Genomic DNA, 20,693 nt, shown 5'->3' with positions numbered 1-20,693 from the left:
CATTTCATTTCAGAGTAGTAGACTTGCCTCGAGTCAAAGCTTTCCAACTGTTTTTTTTAATCAAAAGGATAAATTCTCGATTTCCTCTTGCTACAAACGGTTGATTACTTTTTTCAAACATACCGATATGTTTCTAGTTCACTGTATATCACATCACATAGAGGAAGCTGCATATTTTCAGATCACCAATACTATACAGATGTAAATGTTGTTCGTGTTTAGATATAGTATTAGTTTATCGAACGCAATCAGAAAGGTTGCTTCAAGTGATCAGAAGGATTTAATGGGCCTAAATTTATTTTTATCAGCTTTATATCGTTCAATCGAAAAGGAAATGAATGGACATTCATTCTCAATAATTTTGTTAATGTAATTATGTAATCATAAGACTTCTATTGGTCAAATAAAGCATTTGAGATATGACCAGGGCCGTTGTCTCTTGATGTATTTATCTTGCCAAGCAATCCTTACTGTTTTACTGATATGACCTGGATGATTGACTCCATACAAAATCAAAGACATAAATCCATTAGGTGCAATAGAACACAATTAAGATAAAATCCTTCTTTTAATATACAGATACATTTGACATAAGAGCTCAATTGTACACATGAAAGAACTTTTGCACAATGAAACATCGAAATTAGCTTGTGAACATAGTACTATCAAACTGTGTTACATGTTAAGCAATTGTCTTCGGAAACATGAAACAATTACCCTTTTCAGCATGTGTGTTCAAACGTATCAAATTTTAAAGAAATTTCTACTGATACTCAATCACATATGTTTGAAGTTTTAGAAATGCATAAATGAAAATTACTTGCCTAACGCAACGTTTATACATTGTTGAACTTTTCGGTTTGATTCGTTACTACCAAATTTCATCATGTCAGCATTGAGCTCATGAACGCAGATGGCAGGTGTGACACCAACGCAAACCAGTAATCTTTTCGTGATCAGTGTTTTCTGATGAAATACGATCAGTATATATACGGCTTACCTGTTTATCCAGAAATCATTTGTCATTTACTGGAGGGACATTTTTTAGTACTGAAGAATTCCAAAACACATTGAAGTAATTATTTACAACAAAAAAAGCAAATTTTCAATATCTTGATTAAATGACAGAATAGGAGTGGTAAAAAAAGTGATTATCATTATCAACCACTTTCTTTAATTCAACTATATACTAATTTACCTGTTTACTAAAACAGTAAATAAGAAAACTACCTTGAAATTTCTTTTTATCAGTATGAACAACATTCAAGTAGGCCTAAACCAATTGAGAAACAGAGCGCAGTTTTAATATTTACAGACTTACACGGACTATACAAAGAATGGACGTATAACAATCAAAGCCAGGTTCAATTCTTCAAATGCAAATTTAGAAAGGCCAAAAATTAAAAAAGAAATACCGCATGATTAAAACCTAATTTACATCACCTTTACTCTATCTCTATTCTCTCGTCTCATTTTACTCTCAGACTAATACGCTTTACAACTAGGATCCACAACCCATTCGAAAGGCATTACTGACATGAGTATATAAAACCATCTTAATACCCGTCTTACCCAATGTATACTTTGTTTAAACAGTAACTTAAACTACCCATTCACCAATGATGTACATACAATGATTTTTTAAGTGAACCGAATGTTGATGGAAGCAAAATAAAAAGCTTGACACTTACTAGCTGAACTTAGAAAACTGCAGAGATTAGACAACTGATTGTTTGTTTGTATACAGTGTATATTACTGACTGAATTGATATGCTTTAGGAATTTGAAGATTGTAACATCTTTTCTCTAAATCAAAAAGACTGAATAAGAATGCAATGTCATACAAGCTTTAAAAGAAAACACATACTCTAAATGAGTCAACAAAGATTTAGAAGGATACTTCTTTCTATATCACAGTACTGGGCCCCGTCTTACAAAGAGTTGCGATTGATCCAAATCAATCGCAAGTTTGTAGTCTCCTATCTCTTATGTAAATAGTTGCGATTGATATCAACTCTTTGTAAGACGGGGCCCAGATATATACTTTTCCAAGGTTTGAATATGCGTCTTCGTGCTACGTGCTTAAATTGAAATTGATAATACATGCCTTTAGATCCTAGAAAATGTAGTCAAGGGGGTGGAGCCAATTCATCGCTGTTTTTAACTCTATGACTTTCACACATCACATGAGAAATCTGGATCTAACCTCGAGCCTTCAGAATAATGAGTATAAACTTAGTGACTGGCTTTTTAACAAAGGAAATATAAGCTTGATAGATGATGTTGATGTGTATAAGAAAATACGTGTAATACAATATTCAATTGATATCCTAGTGTAAATTTTGTCCTCACCGATAAATGCAATATTTATTCTAAATGGATACCACAAGATTGTTGAATCTTCCGAGAGAATACAAAATCATTGCTAGGTCTACCAGCGACAAACCTCTGAATAGTTATAGGCCTATATGTTTAAAGAATTGAGAGATAACTTTGTTCGATGAGTCGTAATCTGGCTGTAGGCTACCAATCGCTGTAGCCCTTAGTTGCATGTGCACGTTAGTGATGTCCATGTTAGAACAAAGTGCTGAGAACAAAGTGATACCATTCATGTGTTAAGGTGAGAAACAACAAATGCGAGAATTTAAGACTGTTTGGTAAGGACATCTGCTTCCGACCTGGACACATTATCTGTATAGTCGTTGTAGATGAAAGTCTACCAAGTCCAGTGCATCACATGATGTTGGTTCGCTTACCAGTCAGCTGTACCCTATAGCCCTCTACATCAGCTCTTAACGTTATACGATCCTTGATCGGTGGAGTTTCATTCTGCCACCTTTATTGGACGTGAATAATCAAACTATTAGAACTCAATACGGCGGATTTTGTTTTTCAACCTATCGACCTACTATTTAACGAACTAGAACTGTTCATGGGCGGTACTCACTACTTCATTTCGGCTGGAGTCAAGACGTACAAAGTGAATGTAAAGAAACTTGAAACTCGTTTCGTGTGACGCGTAAAAGCATTACTTTCGCTACCTTTCTTTTCCTGTAAAGGCATCCAACTCCTGACGGGGTGTGGGGGAAATGTCGGAGGTTGTGAGGGGGTGAGGTCTTCGAAGGAGGTCTTGGAGAAGGGGTGCACGTTATACTCTCTGACACCTGTGATTGGTAGAGCAATGAAACGTCCTGTTGCAGCCATGACAATCGGCGTTGCTAGAGCACGAACGCCCTTCAATACTACTGTCGCATCCCTAGATGATGAGAAGGGAGAAAGAGGAGAAGAGGGGAAAGGGGAGAACATTAGATAAGATCAGATAACATTAAATTATTAATTTGAGAGGAAAGAGTCTGTAAGAGCTTTTTATATGTTACAAGATGTTAGATTCAACAGGTATAGCATGTGTCATTCATTATTGATGACAACTTCCAGAATTAAGATAAGCTTTTAGATTTAAATAAAAGTGGATTTAAAGAGAGCTTCTTAAAAAATTATATCTAGAAGATATATAAACAATCCATGATATTGTTTAAATATAAAAATCCAATCTGCTAAATTTTCTCAAAAGAGACATTGAAATTTCATTTTCATTTTTTAAGAGAGCTTTGAACTTTTTCGTCATGGTCGTAGAGCATCACACTTTTTCTTCTTCATACAATGAGCTCAAATTAATAGTAGTAGCTTCTTTTTTTTTTAATACAAGGCCTTTATTTTCATTCCATTTTCTTCTTGGGAAACCTTCTCTGAATGTTGGTATATTGGCGTGAGGAATAATATTCGAAACAAAAGGTCCGTTCCATACTTATTCATGAAAACTTTTACACAGGTGACTTTGAGATGCACGATTTGCTACCATGGGGATATCCATTTAATGCCAAAGTGATATATATTTTGGTATAATCTTCCACTTACTCTTTTCCTGTCCCTGAATAATCCCCACATATCTGCGAAGGCCGCTGATGACGATGATGATTCTGTGTCGACTGGTTCCTGGTCACGTACAGGTTCAGGGTAGGGAACAAAAGACATAAACCAACCATCGGAGGTGTCTTCAGCAGTATCATCAGAGCTGGATACGAAGGTTCCAAACGCGTCTGGTCCCAGGGACTCGTCAATGACGTGTGGCGCTTGTCCAGGAACAATGTGAATGGCTTTGCTGGTTCCCCCTGCTGTTCTGCTGTTTCCTCCAAAACCTTCATCTTCTTCTGCTGGGGCATGATGAACAGGTTTGAAAGCACCCCATGCTCCGAACCCGCTGTCTTCCACTGTCTTGGTCCCTGTAGCTTTGATAGGTCCTCCAAAGACTCCATCTGGGCCTACATCTTTAACCGGATGCGTGGTCCCATGAGGAACCCAAGGAACAAAGCCTTCCACGTCTAGGCTAGCAGGTTCAGGGACGGGAGCTTCCACGACGGGACCAAACGCACCCTCATCAGTATGGCTCTCAACCGGCGCCACAGGATTAAAAGCACCCCATGTTGGTTTATGATGCCGGTTGCTTGGTTGCTTCTGCACTGGTGGTAGAGGGAAGGGTAGGATCTCTCGGGCGGACTTATGGGAACCAAAAGCTAGCTCGCGTAAAGAAGCGGGGTTAAGTGGATGCATGATGGCATTTTTGTTAGCGTTTGAGTGGTGTTGACGATGCTTGAAAGGCGATGCGGTATGTTTCTTGGGATGAAGGGGACGAGATTCTACCGTGGAGAAGCTACACTGCCAGAGTAAGACCACGCTCAGAAGGATTAATGTCCTTGGTACAGCTTCCATTGTGATGATGTTCATACTCGCGTAACAGGATCTAGTTCATACAAGTAAGTTGACTCTCAAACGATTATTGTGTCCCCTCCTTCTTGTCTGCCTCTTCACGAACCTGCATAGATGTAAATAAACAAATTGAATACCTATATTAAGAAAATGAAACATCAAACAATATTAAATAATCGAGAGCTGTCTAGATAAAGAAAGAAGCACAGTGTAACGCCGTATGAAGCATACAATGCCATCATAATTGCTGCAAATATATGGGTGTAATTCCCTCGTCCTTAGTTATGTTTGTGCATTTGAGATTCAGTCAACACTTTGATTAACGGTTTCAAACTGAAAAACATCGGGGAGAAAGTGACGAGATTTCATAATAAACGTTCTCTCCTTCTTCACACATTAATTGACGTCGGTGAGGAAACCCCACACTTAATTGTTATCTCAGAGGATGAGAGTGCAGCCATGTTGTGCGTCTGATGAACTTTTTCCTTTTTAGTGAGAGAATGGCTTGAATGTCTTTATTCAACTCTTCAATGTCCACCACAGTATTTACATGTATATTAAACCGAAAAAGAGTATAGTAGAGTAATCTGGGGTCGAATATTTGTGTTTCCGACGCAAATTACAGAAGTAAAAAGAGGTGTATTCATAATTGGCTCTCTGATATCTCTTAATTCAAGTGTCGTACATATAGTATTAACATACGTCGTGTTTGCCACATTGTATTAGAAGATGGTATTGAGTATATCTCCTTTACAACAAATCAATACGTTAACAAACGCAGCCGTCTGTAGCATTTATTACTAATCAGTAGTAAGTGACATCATTTGTTCAGAGGCGCTTCCCTCCAATATACAGTCTTGCACTCGATCAATACTATCACCACGTATTTACTTTTAAAGATGAAGTTGAGTTCTGGTCATGCGACTGCATTGTGAAAGAAACGGTGTGGAACCGACCAGAAAAGGTTGATCATCTAGCATATAAGAATTTGTGTGTATTGCAAGGTTCTGGAATCATCAAAATGATAAGAAATTTGGCCAAGTCTTGGTAAAGTTACAAACGTAATATTACATGCATATTTAGAATATGAAGTCATTTGAAGAGCCATGCTTTTCAGGGAACATGTCTTATCTGATGTTCTTCCACACTTGCATAATAAGAATGAGTAATGCTCACAAATTATTTTTCACCTCTTCCCAGAACTCAACCTTCTCTTTTAAGGTGCAGGAGCGTGACGGCTTTCGTGTTATCTATCAATTTTTGTTAGATTTCTTTATCGATATTTGAAAATGTTAACACAAGATCACTTCTAAACGACTAATAGTAATGGGTTTCAACGTTTAAGGCGTGATGAACTACTTTAATTTTCCTAATTTGTGTTACTCCTTTCAAATCTTGACTTCGTGAATTTTTTTTATACTAAAATTGGAATCTATATTTCAATAACATCATAAAGTTTACATTACTTCTAATTTTATTTCAATATCAACAGGACAAGGTCGTAAAGAAAAAAAAAATCAAAAATGTTTGTCATGGCTTTCTTTGGAAAGGAAGTGGACTTGTTCTCCATTTTAATCCTCATAAATTAAAACAATTTTTATTTAGAAATTGTATACATTCTTTGCCGTTAGCAATGATTAATGCAGACAGATTTTACTTTTGTCAACAGGTCATAAAGATGAAAATATTGGGTATGTTTCATTATCAGAAGTTTAACACCGCTTGAAGTTGTTGGAATATTAATTCTTCATTAAGTGTTGTTTATGACAAACTTGTTTTTCGGTGAAGAAAGCTCTAAGGTATGCTAAGAAAATTACATAATGCGTGGGTGTATACTTTATCTAGATATTGTCTGCAGTGGATCTTTTTATATTACCATAAAGTGCTTCACCGTCCCAAAGGAGTTTCCTCAGAAGCGTTTCTCGTTTAAAAAAATAGAAATCATATTTCCTGTTCTAGAAAAATAATCAATTAACATTAATCTCACTAACCTATTTAAGAATCTCTTCACTCGTTGACCTGATTTGTGACACTTCGTTCTCAATTTGCTTCAAATTGATTAAGTCAGAAATAGAATGATAATATTGAGATTTTGAAATAGTACTTTAATATTAAGGATACATGATAGAAATTTTCTGTTTATTCACCCGCTCTCGTTCCTCAATATATATACGTCATATATGACATATTAAACACTAAAACTAAAAGTATTCAACAAAGGCCCTAATTGAATTAGTTCACCTTTCATTCTGGAGTTACGATAAACATCAATGTACAAGGGGTATGAATAACTTAGTTGTTAATAGTCGCTCAATCAATAGTCTCAATTCAAGCATTTAAACACTTCCTTCAGAGTAACCCCATCAGATGATTTGTTTTACTATGTTTTGATTGTTTTATACGCAACAATTTTATATTTGGTTTTCTCTCTCGCCTCTCTATTCCTTGTTTCTTTCTTTCCCCTATCCTGCACATTTCTGTTTTTCTTAATGTATATATAATGATTTGTTTTTGTTTTGTTTGCTTGTTTATCATTGTAATCATATCTCAAATGTATTTTATCAACAATTTGTATTTTTATCTTGTGGATGGACCCCTTTGAAGACCAGCTTTTAGCTGAAAAGGGTGATCCTTCCCATATGTGGAAAATAAATAAAAAAAAAAAAAAAAAAAAAAAAAAACCGTAGAGCTTTGCCAATCTTATCCAATTTCATATACGCCAACAATATTTTCATAAATCATATAGTTTAATCTATATTACTCATAGATGTTCATATTTTTATGTATGAGACATCCGATGAATACAGGTTCAAATCAACATGGTAATTTTGTACGTGTTCAAATCTGTAGTGCGAACTGTTACTTGGCCCCTCGAAAAGGAAATGGAATACTATTGATAAAGTGATGCATTGCGTAAAGAAGAGAAAGTTGATGAATGCTTGTGCAATATCCGATACAATAAGAGAGATGAACTGAAATAGACAGGAGGCAGGGAATGGATACAAGAATAGAGTAGGTCTTTTACATTATCAACTTATCCTTTCTACTTTCAGGTATAGGTGTAATCTTACAGAAAAAAATTAGGTCTGCGTCATTGGCTCGAAGAGATCATATTATGTTAGCTTCAGTAGACACACTCTGTCTTTTTGTCTGTCTATCTCTGTCTCTGTCTCTCTCTCTCTCTCCCTTCCTCCCTCTCTCTCTCTCTCTCTCTCTCTCTCACACACACGTTCTCTCATGTCCAATTATCTCATAGCACGTGCTATCATCATCTATCTCTATCTCTACCCGGTAGATTATGTTGAATGTCATGGCAAAAGTCACAAAAATACATACAGTGAGATGGATTTGTCGATAAGCGTTTTCGTACATACAAAATGATATTACTTTATGGTTTGCAGAGTATAAACACTAAAAAGGAAAATAAGCGCTAATTGTGACGACCAGGGTTATATTTAATGTTAATTTCAAATATTTTCACTACTTTAGAATAATCTTTTATTGATAATGTGGAATTGTGTAATATCTTTCTGATTAAAAAAGAAATTAAAAAAAACCGATTTGGAGTTTTTCGCAATACATTATTATGTTTTAGCTCATTTGTCTCATTTTTTAAATTTTTCAAATGTCAGTTTATAACCTAGAGTATAGGCAACAACAGAAAACTAGTTAAAATGAATAAATGATAGCTAATTGAATATATAGAATAAATTAAACATTTATTTTTACATTATGTTGATTAAATCTCTATTCACATTCTCTAGTATTATACCAAGCTATTATTCTTTTTATTAATAGTCTTACCATTGTTTTGAATCGACCTCTGATAGTCTAGCCCCAAGTCATCGATTGAGGAAGAGGTAAAAAATTAATTGTTACAAAACATAAGTATCCTTCATACTTTGTAAATTACAAATACTAGAAATCAATTCTTTAAGAAAAGAGAAGTTCGATGGTCTAAGTCGAAAGGGATTTACCCATTTTATCTTATCTTGTTGCCAAGGGATAAAATAGAGTTGTTTTTAGTCGTCTGATCAAATATTTCCTTTCGATTACGCTTTCTTTACACTATAATGATCAAGCTACAAACGAAAATATTTGTGTGATATCTGAAAATAGCCAAGAAACAGAGTCTTATAATTGGGCAAATTGAAGCTGTATTTACTATCGCCGTGGGTGATCAATAGAAAACAATACGACCGCTGTGTTACGTATGCTCGATCACCAATATTGTTCAGAAGAGCCTATACAACTCTGTTATTATTAATTAAATCATACATATAGTTTTTGGTGGGTTCGGAACACTTGTCAAGATTGCGAGCAAGATAATGCTTTTTTTTTTTTTTTTTTAAATATTTCTCCAACAGGGAGAAGAAAAGAAGAACAAATGGTACACAATATCAGTATAAGACCAACGTGACATAATTAATAAATAGATCACCGAATTTTTAAGGTTGAATCAAGATAATGTTGGAAAATGAAAATGAAAATGCATGTTATATGATTTTATTTAAAAAAATAGTCTATAAGGTACAAATTAAATTTCATTTGAAGTATCTTGATAAGAATGCATTAATAGAACATACAGATGATAAATGAATACCTACATCGCTAGAATGGTATGACGTGATATACGATACCTACTGGGAAAATCGGAAAAGGTCAAACATCAGCGCCTGTGTGTGTTTTTATCATTTTATTGGGGGAAATGAAAAACAGTGCGAGCGGGTGTGATCTATAGCGTTCACCAGGTTATCGTCATGTTCTGGTAAATAAAAAATTACCCGGGAATTAATTAGGGTAGAAATAGAACTGAGATGTCTCGATCAGAAATTGAAAGTGCGGTTAATTTCAATAATGAGGAACTTCTTGGCTAGTTAGATTCTCTTTTCCTTGTCTTTCCTATTTTGATTTTTGCAATAAAGTAGGCTAATTATTCTCTTGACATTAAAAAAAAAAGGTAACACCAATTAACTTCATTTTTATAGTCCCTGAAGATTTTAATTTGAACTCGGCTTGAACTTTTACGCGAAAAAAGAGGGTATTTTATTTTTTAACTTTTCATCGCTCGCTCTCTCTCTCCCCCCCCCCCCTCTCTCTCTCTCTCTCTCTCACTCTCTTCTTCACTCATCTCCCCCTCTCTCTATCTATCTGTCAATCTCTCTTCTATTCATAGCATCAGTCCATTTTTATAATTTTCCAATCTTTTATTGCTTAGCCTTCGACACGTTCACTATATCACTTTCTCCCTTCCTTTCTCTAGTCTCCAGTCAAATCATTACATTTTGTAATTGAGTGATATTTGTTATTAAAGACAGATATACATCTAGCCTATAGGCTATAGTTAATGTTTGATCGTGTTCATCATCATGTCAGGACTAAAATCAAGATGGAAACAAGGAAACGCTTGTGGACATCAAATAAAGTTTAAGATATGAAATCAGCAAAGTCAAATTCAGAATATGGAGATGTTACGCATGATAATGTTAACAGGTTTATAGCGGGGAAACATTAAGGTTATTTTTTTTTTTACTGAAATGTAACCGATGGTGAGCAGCCAAGGTATGATAGAGAATGTAAGAAATTTGGCTGATGAAAGATCACGTGCAAAAACAGAAAACATTGTGGAGAATCAAATGAAACAAATGCCAAACGGTGAACGGAGGAAGCAGTTGTTACGAATTGAATAGGCGACTAAAATGTAGAACTAGATCATAACCTTTCGAAATGTCATTCCATCCTGATTTTCAAAGCTCCATCGGAATCAGAATAAAGCACAAATGTATACCCATCAATGTTCTCCTTATCTTAGTTAATCGAACTCTTTGAGATGACGTCACCAGGTCGATGAGGTTTATCCGGGTTTGGGGTTTATTTTGAATTAAATTGACCTATTAAGGATTTTTTGGTTGTTTCTGTTTTGTTCCTAAGTTCTTTCCATTGGTAAGGTTATTGCCAGATCGAATGCTTTCACGACACCATTAAAGTTTGATCAGGTGGCGTGGCATTACATGAACAGGGGAGGGGGGGGTACTTGCATCATGGGAACATTAATCAGGGGGGAGGATGAGAGAGTGGTCTATCCTCTAATTCGTACATTCTTTTTTCCCCTCTATCTCCCCCTTCAACCTCCTCGTCAAGGGATCGAGGGACAGAAAGAACATGATGCTATGTTATGCTATATCAATAGAAGAGAGCGTCGGAAAAACAAGAAAAACAAGAAAAATGACTAAAAGATCAATAAGAAGAGAAAAATATATAGAGGGTGAGATAAGGAAATAGAGAGAGGGGAGAGGGGACATAGTTAGATTTTCACAGAAAGTGGGTCTGAGTGAGAGATAGGGAGACAGACAGACGGAGATACAGATAGATATATAATTATATAGAGAGAGAAAGAGAGAGAGAGAGAGAGAGAGAGAGATAGATAGAGCTAGAGAGAGAGGGGAAAAAGAGAGAAAGAGAGAGAGAGAGAGAGAGAGAGAGAGAGGGAGAGAGAGAAAGAGGGAGGGAGAGAGAGAGAGGACAGGAAGACACCCAGAAAGAGATATAAAACCTTATAGTTAAAGGCGGAGGTGGAGAGAAAAAGTATACAGAGATTAAGAGGGATATTAGATGGAGAGAGTTCAAAGAATTGCTTAAACGCTTTTCCTTGATAATAAAGATAATAATGTCAATTAAGGGATACCTTAACTTGCATACTACAAAATGTATACATTAAGAAACGTTAAAAAAACATCTTTGAACCATCTTTCCCACAAGGTCGGCAGTTTGTTGTTGCTTTTACAAATATGGCAAGAATTAGAAGTAAACTAATTATTAACTCTAACGTTGTCTTTATTATTAATGAGAATGTTTGGCTTTTGTGATGGAGTAAACCCGAAAATGGGGAACAAAAGGAGTGGAAGAGGAAGACTTTCTTGAGGTTTTTTGTCTTCCCTAATTGAAAACAACAGTGACACCCACACTGCAGAAACTCTTTGTACCCATTGTGGTTGGGACTGATTGCACATTTTACAACATAATTTGCAAATAGATATCACCGATATGACGTGAGCAGGTAACCTTGATGTGTGTTTGGTGTTCTTTGTGTGTGTGTGGGGGGGGGTGGGGCTGTGGGGGTACTAGGGTGTTCTTGCTTGTGAATGTAATTGTCGTGTGTTATTGGAACTTTTGGGGGGAGTGGATTGGGGCGGAGTGGTAGTGGGTTTTTTTTTGGGGGGGGGGGGGGGGAGTGGACAATAAGGGAGGGTTATCTTATAGCTGATATCATTCAACTTTTTCCGATCGTGATTTATGAATATTGTACATATATTATCACGTAAATTGAATTATGTTATTATGATGGAAAAAGAATAGTGTTTTGAAGAAAAAAGAAAATGTGTGTGTGTGTGCGTGTGTAATTTGGTTTTACAGACGTGTATCAATCAGATATGATTATTTATGTCTGGGGACCGGACTTAAACGTCTTCATCCTAAAGACGTGACTCGTTATCGAACCGGGGTCCGCCTGGGTCAAGGCGAAGAAAAAGACATGACCAAGTGAACGTACCGCTAGACCAACTCACATCTCCCTTGAATTTATCTGATTGAATGATTTCATTGTGCATTAAAAATTGTCTATGAGCATTAAAAACTACCAGCAAGGACATAATCATTATGATGGACTAAATATTATCTACCAGGAAATGGGGTACAGCTGCATGGCGTCACCAACAAAAATACGAGAATACACGGTTGGCACAATATAGATGAACAAATTGGTCAGGATTTTGTAAATAGTACATGTGCTGTTCAACCTGCAGAATTGATTACCGCCATTTACATTCTATCTGAAGATATTTTTTTTGTATTCAATTAATTTATTTCTCAAAACTCCAATTTCTTTTCGTACATAACACAGAAGCAAAGCATTTGCCATTGTCCTAGTTTATACAAAGTGAAATATGAAGGCCTTTTTTTTCGTAACGAATTTAAATACTTGCACAGGCCATTATCAATTCCGTGTAAATTATTGCTTTGTTAATTACTGGTTTGAAAGGCCTAAAGGCTCAATGTTTTTACAAACTTTCTTGAGGTCCAATGAAGGTCTGGAAAGTATGGCCCAGAAGTATGCATATGGCAATTACTATAAGACAAAGGCTTTCGGCATCCCACCAGGTCCACATTTCCTGGGTATGGAGTGGCAAATGTAGATTAATGTCTTGCCGTGTCGGGGATCGAACCCACGACCTTTGCGTTTCAAGTCAAGTGCTTAAACCACTCTACCACTCTACTCTCAACACATGGGTGTATGTGATTGTTTACTATGAATCCTATTATGAATATGAAATTAGAGAGCAGATTCGAAAGGGAATCAGTCGGAAGAGTAACTGACCAGATAAAACCCCTAAGACAACATACGCAGAGATTCGATATCACGATTTCATCTCTATTGTAAATACTTTTGACAAGGAAGAAAAGCCTCTTACTCAAACAAGACTGATGAAAGTTTATCCGTCACGTTTCAAGTAAAAGTATAATCACATCTTATTCGTTTAGCAGGGGTAATGTATTCACGCTTCTCTACTCATACTTTCATAATAGTGAAATATTTCCTTCCTCATTAAGATTACAAATCGCCCTACCAAACTACTTCATAATGCAATATTTGAACGTTGCACTACCATCAGAATAGGCTTTAGAAAAATGTAACCTTTGTCAACTCCGAAGTTACTCCACGGAATGCTTTAAAAAGACATGAGGAAAATGAAATGGAAAATGAATAAAAAATAGAAATCCCAGATTGATGATATAGAAGAAAACATAATCATCAGCATAATTCAATTTAGTGAAATAGCCTCACCTTTTGAACCGTCCTTGTATAACCATCCAATTCTTTAAGCAGTAGAAATCATGATCTATTGGACTTGTTGAAAGCTCTCGCTTTGTACCTCACCGTCTCTCAGCCAATCTGTCAACTTCCACGATTCCTCGACAAGACGAAGGGAAACTTAATGAAGTGATGCACTTAACATCTCCAGAAACCATTCGACATTCAAGCTCAAAAGATGGAGACGTACTAAGATGAGATTCTATGAAACCCAAAGAGGAGCTCGACCTGGTATCATCGTTATATACACACAAACACACCATGGAATGAAAATTGAGCGCCACCGTCGTCACAATCACGATGCTTACTTTTTGAAGTGAACTTGTGACGAGAGCGGTGGTTTTTATACTCCTGCTCGCATGTAGGCGGGTCGGTGAGTGTCGGTCAAACAAAGAATACAAAAAGTAAAAACACAGGTAGCTATTTTACTCACGCGCGGCGCCTCCCTTCCTACTCAGTAACGTTGGAGTGGATGATATTGATGACGTCAAGGTTAAGTGTTTTTAAAAAAACAAATTGTATAGATTCATTATCAGAAGGTAAAGGGCTCTTATAAAGCCATAGATTGTCCTTCCTTCTCTCTCCCCGAAGATCATTTTTGCACAAAACACATAGTAATGATTCACAGTAAAAAACAAAGAAAAGAAGTAGGGTTGTCTTTGGGGTTATCTTTTGAACACAATGCGTCTCTATTTGCTATCATGGAGAGACGGTTAGGTAATAATGATTTAAATTAGAATGACATCATTTTGTACATAGTACCCTTTAGAAAGAAAGAAATATAACATGACATCACTGCTTTGTAATTGCCCTTAGAAGCAGAAATTATACGATGAAAATAATGTACATCAGTGTTCAGCTATTAATTTGTCATCATTTTCCTGCATACGTCTCCATGTATGTATTTGTTTTTAACTTAATGATTTTATATATTTCATAAGGGAATTAACAAAAATGAAAAGAGCTATTCGTTTTCTATATGCGATCTCAGTACAGAGCTTTGGTTCTTAGTTATTAGTGATTTCTCCTTCTTCTTCTTCTTCTTCTTCTTCTTCTTCTCCTTCTTTTCTTCTTTTCTGCTTCTTTTTTTTTTCTTCTTCTTTTTCTTCTTCTTCTTCTTCTTCTTCTTCTTCTTCTTCTTCTTCTTCTTCTTCTTTTCGTCTTCTTCTCCTTCTTTTCTTCTTTTCTGCTTCTTTTTTCTCTTCTTTTTCTCATCGCATCAATCACTGTATGTAAATATCTTTGATAATATAGAATGTGCTTTTTGAAGGAAAATTCAAGCATCTAAGCTTTGTTATTTTAACAACAAGATTTTGGGGGGGCTCTTTTGGATTACAAACTCAAGATCCATTCATCATGAAGTTTGTCTTGGAAAGGCCATAGTTGTATCCTGCTATTATACAGGAACAAATTATGTATACCGTCCTTCTACCGAAAAACACACGTATTCTAAGCCAAACCGTGATTAAATTGTGGTGCAAATTTCAGCCAGGTTTCCAGGGCCACGCTACCCCGGCAAATTGATACATCTGAGCGTGCTCGCCTCAAAAGCGACGACGGGACGATATCGAATATGACGTCAATATGTAGGAATGGTAAAATAGAGATACTCGCTGACATGACACTATAAATGTTCACTCCTTCAGATAAACGAAAGAAAACAACCTGCCCCACTTATGAACTATTTATTGAAGGGACATGGTCCTCTATGTGGGTAAAAGCTTGCATCAATAGTGATAGCCCCAAGGAGTGAGAGCGACGATGAAAGGGGTGAGAGAAGGAGACGATAAACATTGGATGAGGGTTAACACGGATGAGGAGGGGGTGCGACTCTGGGTGGGTGTACTGCCACATTTAATGTTATCCCTGTGCGTACTTCTTCATGTAGGTGAAAGCAAGGAGCTCATTTAGTATCTCCTTGGCGAGAGGTATCACCTCTTACGTTGTCTATCTCATACCTAAGGTGTGCAGATATTGCTTCGATAACATCCTTTTAAGCATAAAATGCGTACAAAGTCTTGAATTGTTATCCGGCCTTAGATAAGTGTTTTTAGTATCAACATTTTTCTTTAATAATTCCTATAATACCTATTTATATTTATTTAAATCATAAAAACAAGCACCAAAAAAAATATATATATGTGGTAGAACATCATTATCCAATGTCAATGGTCACATGATATCTTGGATTACTGACCAATACCGGTATGCCCAACATATTTAACATGTTAATGTCGATGATTTTGTATAGACTTCTTGTAGGTTAAAATATTGAAAGTTTTTTTTTTTTTAATCTTAAGATGATCTAAGGTCATCCAAATTAGATTAGAGTAACACATATAGTATTTGTTACGAGCCATGATTGTCTAGATAGACGGCGCTTTAGAAATGCCCAATATTATCATTAATTATTATTATTATCAACAGTGCATAACAGCGAATTGGGAATGATGGAGCTTTTAATGAAAGTTCAAATCTTTTACTGAAATCTCATGATCCTTTTCCATTCCCTTCGTTCTAATTATTTCCAACAGGTTGTCAGTAAAGGGGTTAAGTTTGGTCTGTAGGGTAATAGACTTTCTGAGATACAGCCCTTGTACACGGAGATGTTAATATGCCGGGGTGCATTTTCAGAGACAAGGCGCCCATTTAAGATGGATAAGAGTCTTGGAATTACTCATTTTTCCTTCTATTGTTTTTATACAGATTACGATGAATTTTATTAAGTAATTGTTTCTTCCTTGTATAATTTCCACACACAAAATCCCACCATCATGAGTCGTAGCGTAAAGCAATTTCCTGCCCTATCCGCAAGCGAGTGCATTAATGTGGAAATTAAAAACTCGGACTTTGCGTTTCAGCTGACAGCCACATTCATTGAGCTCATTTCATTTTGAACTCGAGCAAACGTCTTACAAACCCACTGTGCCTCTTGACTTAATTTGATTTTTCGTAGAAGGTACTACAAATCTGAAGAGGGAACAAAATGATGAAAGAAATGTTAGCTCTTCAAAATAAGAGCACCTGACATCGTGTGCGGGGTGAGAAGAGGGTATAAGGCAGTATTAGAAATAAACCATTACAAGAGGAGTGTCTAATGTATGAAAGAAAAATTAAAAATCAATTAAAAGACAGTGAGGGGGAGAGAGAGAGAGAGAGAAAGAGAGATTGATCATATAATAGCACCTTAGATCAAGACCTTTCGGATGGCATGAAGGATGTAGAGTAAATATGGAAATGAGAAAAATAACGAAATCAAAGATGAACATTTTTATTTCAATATACTGGCATGCTTCAAGTATAAGAGTGAATTATGGATGTTCCAATGTTTAGAGAAGCACTTATCGAGATAGCTGAAGCGGGTTTAGTTTCATGATGAAAAAAGCAATACTATTCGCTCCAATTGATACGCGTGTTTGTAGGTCAATATATGGGCATGTATTTGTGAAAAGTATTTCTATGATGAAAAGTCAATGCCCCCTCCCCTCCCCTTCCCACCATTACCACACCACCACCACCTTTACCATTTCCGGCGCCAATGTTGTGGCGAGGGCTACAATTTGTTTCTTCTGTCTAAGCCACACGTCAATCAACAATGTAATCACAAGCGACTCTTTTCGCTTATTTTATAGATTAAAAAACACAATGATCTTTGTATTCGTATCATTGTCTTGTTTGTTTTTCCCTTTCATTTTTTCTGTTGGTTTACACTCTCACATCAGTTAACACTTCAAAGGTGAAATTCTTCGCCTTTGAATTATAAAATAGATTGTCTGTACCTTCTGTATTTTTCTTTTGTTCCATTGATACAGTTATAATTCACCACCAGTAATCGCTATCGTCATATTCATCATTAGTCTTAGAACCACGATCCTATTAAAATTAATTTATTTCATCTAATCAGTTATTACTATCACAACTATATCTCCATATGATTTGTATTAACGTTACGGTTTATAAAAAAAAATACCCATTTCACTGCTCGACTGTGACATTTTGAACCCGAGTATTTGCCTCACCTATAATCGAAGAGGTCTGTGGATTGGCAGCTTTTATTTTCTGCAGCATTTAATCTTTCCTGTTAGCAGTGTGCAAACGTACTTTTTCTACAGTGGCATGAATCTACCTTCGGGCAATAAACGATGTGCCAATTTAGCAGATACGCGTCGTCTGAACGATACATACTCTTAAGTGGTTTTACTCAGTAAGTTGTTGGATTAGGCAGAGTGAGTGAGTGGGTGGGTGGTGTTAGAACGTGCGTGTTCTGTCATCTCTTCATTCAAAAATTATACTCCGTCGTCAACATAACTTCACACAAAACTAATGTCATGAACCCCACTTTTTCCTCGGTCAATCTATATGGTCTATCTGAACGAAATATACAATATCTGAGTCTATACGTGACCGGCATAAAGTTTGGTGAATTTTAGAGCAAAGTGACATTTAATATCAAGATGGTAAGATTGGAAAATAAAACCCCCGTCCACGCAACTGCAAACGCAATGAGCATTTAATAACAACGGGGGGGGGGGGGGGGGGGGGCCTTTCACAAAACCTGTCATTAGTGACAAATGACCAATTTGTATTATAAACTACTAACATCCTTTCCTCTGATTGGATATCAGCAGATTTGTCACTGATTTTTGTTACTTGTCATTGAAAAAAGGGCTTTGTGAACCGCCCCCTGGAATGGTAAATAAGTTACCTAGGAGTATAATTAACTATACACTCCTTATCCTTTGATTTAAAAGTTTTAATTGAGTTTTTTCACGGAGACGGTAATCGCGAAGTACGTTGTCATGGTAACACATCTACAGTGAAAAAGCGCGCGCTATCGCTATATCTGTCCAAAAAGGAAAAAAAACGAAAACTTCGCTACATGTCTACATAAAATATATTTCTTAATTTAAAAAAAATTACATCATCAGACAAATTGAAAATCAAGGTTTTAAGTGATATATTTTTATTCCAATGTTATTGCAAAATCTAGGTAAATCACGTTGTTATTGTCAATACATGTTCAGCAAATCGACCTTATTTTGTACATTCATCTTCACGGCCGATCACGTACTTGTAGCAAGATCGCGCGCCTTTTTTTTTTTTGGCGAGAAGACTTCCGGTTTCTACCCCGCGAGCGTTTAGAACTCCGGATGCCTCCGGAGGTTTTGCCGTGTGGTGCTAGACCGTCTGACTTTTACCTCACGTTTACCTCGTGTTTGCGCTTTGTCCTTTGTGCCACCAGCGTTTAGATCTACAGTGGACAAGGAACCACACATAGATCTAAACGGGGAATTCATGTCACTCTTTTAAAGAAAGGAATTGCTTCGCATCACCCCAAATCCAAATTCAGCACCGAAGATTCATTTTGCATCCTACTGGCACTCGTCAAAATGCCATGTAAACACATACCTATACAGTCACATTTGTCTCTAAATTTGGCAAGCAAGCGAAGCGAGCGAGCAAAAAAGTACATGATTTTTGTTTTAATAGGCATTCACACACTTTTATTCTGTAATCACCCTTGATAAGAAAATGATATGTGCGCGCACCCAGCCGCTAAACATTCATGAATACAAAAATCATATCATCACCTCGATATATGAGGATATTAAGGCATCGCGTCGCCCGAAATTCTTCTGTTTATATAATTATGTTGCGAGCACGTGAAGTGAGTGTATTTAACATGTGATTTCTTTATCAAAGATATAGGATACATTCGGGTACCTTGCTATCAAATGAAAGGAAATCAGGGCCCTCGTTGCTTTGATATGGAGATATTTTGGAACTTGCTGTCTGAAATCATCCTGTTTCTAAATGATGCAAGCGAGGAGGAGATATATTTTAATTATTTGAAATGTTTTTTTCTTCTTCTAATTAAATCATCCTGTTTCTAAATGATGCGAGCGAGGAAGAGTGACTTAATTATGCTTTGTTCTTCTAATAAAATTACATACTCTACCGGTTTCTAATAAAGGTTTTCATGAAATCGGCGTTACTCCACAATAATGTTAATTTTCTCTCGTGGCACTCCGATTAAAACACGCTCAGCTAGTCAGTGCGAAGAATTGAACACTCCGAAAGAAATCATACTTTCTCCAGTATGTAGTAATGGTGTTAAAAATAGAACCCCGAGTTTCCATGACAATATGATGATGATATATATCTGTGTTTGTCATCAGTAATGTCGGAAAACCACTCCTCACGAGCTGATGAAATGATGCCATTTTGAACGAGTACTTGACAATGACAAAACCACCAATCCTCAAAACAGATGCCTTTTCCTTTCACAGACAGCTTAAAGATGGTTGACTCATAGTGTAAAAAGAGTAATGACTAGGAAATAATGTGAAGTGTTAGGGCAAATTATAGAATCCTTGAAGTATCTTCATGGTTATAATCTACAATAATAGTCGATATTAAAATGCCATAAAATGAGAAATAGTCAATGTCAAATGTCGTAGAGAAAACAAGTCATGTACATCTCAAATCAATTTTTACCCCTGTTTCAACCATCAGTCTGATTAACAACATCACGAAAGATACTGTCAAACTCATCTCCAATGACACTTTCCATGTGATTCAGCGTTAAATGACTTAGGGGCAAATTCAAGCATGGAAAACAAACCAGAGAAAATTTATCAAATGTTTTCCTTTATCTACTTAGATATTGATTGACGTTAAAGTTCATAATGTATTAAATGAAAAACAAAAGAGATACTGTGATTCAGAAATAACACTTACAGAATGTAATGGCGCCCTAAATGCCTAAATGGGACTAAAAAAGGAAAAAGTCCAGGTTCAGATGGTTTGACTTGTGAGGTTTACCAATGTTTTTGGAATAAATTGTAACATATTCTGTTAAAGCTATTCAATACATCATTTTAGTAGGAAATTTACCGATTTCACAAACTAGAGCTGTCATAACCCTTTTACATAAGAAAGGCGAAAAAGAAAATCTTTAAAAATACGTTAACTCTTCGCTTTATAGCGGTACTGAAAATATGATATTAAGCAGCTTTGAAATATTTATCATTAAAGCATATTTCAAATATACCTTTGA

General features: G+C 36.1%; 1 protein-coding gene across 1 annotated transcript; it reads right to left on the bottom strand.

Moving 5' to 3' along the window:
- Positions 1-534: 534 nt before the first annotated feature.
- Positions 535-13,980, bottom strand: LOC100889943. Its single transcript, XM_003730463.3, has 3 exons — positions 13,607-13,980; positions 3,916-4,870; positions 535-3,256 (listed from the first exon to the last, which is right to left on the bottom strand). The coding sequence occupies exons 2-3, from the start codon at positions 4,780-4,782 to the stop codon at positions 3,149-3,151; spliced, it is 975 nt and encodes a 324-aa protein (XP_003730511.2). The 5' UTR covers positions 4,783-4,870; positions 13,607-13,980; the 3' UTR covers positions 535-3,148.
- Between the last annotated feature and the right edge of the window lie 6,713 nt (positions 13,981-20,693).

Source organism: Strongylocentrotus purpuratus, unplaced genomic scaffold (genome assembly GCF_000002235.5).
Source record: "Strongylocentrotus purpuratus isolate Spur 01 unplaced genomic scaffold, Spur_5.0 spur5_scaffold_6, whole genome shotgun sequence".
Lineage (NCBI taxonomy): Eukaryota > Metazoa > Echinodermata > Echinoidea > Camarodonta > Strongylocentrotidae > Strongylocentrotus > Strongylocentrotus purpuratus.
Note: the sequence above shows the minus strand (reverse complement) of the source record. Positions and strands in the feature narration are given on the sequence as shown.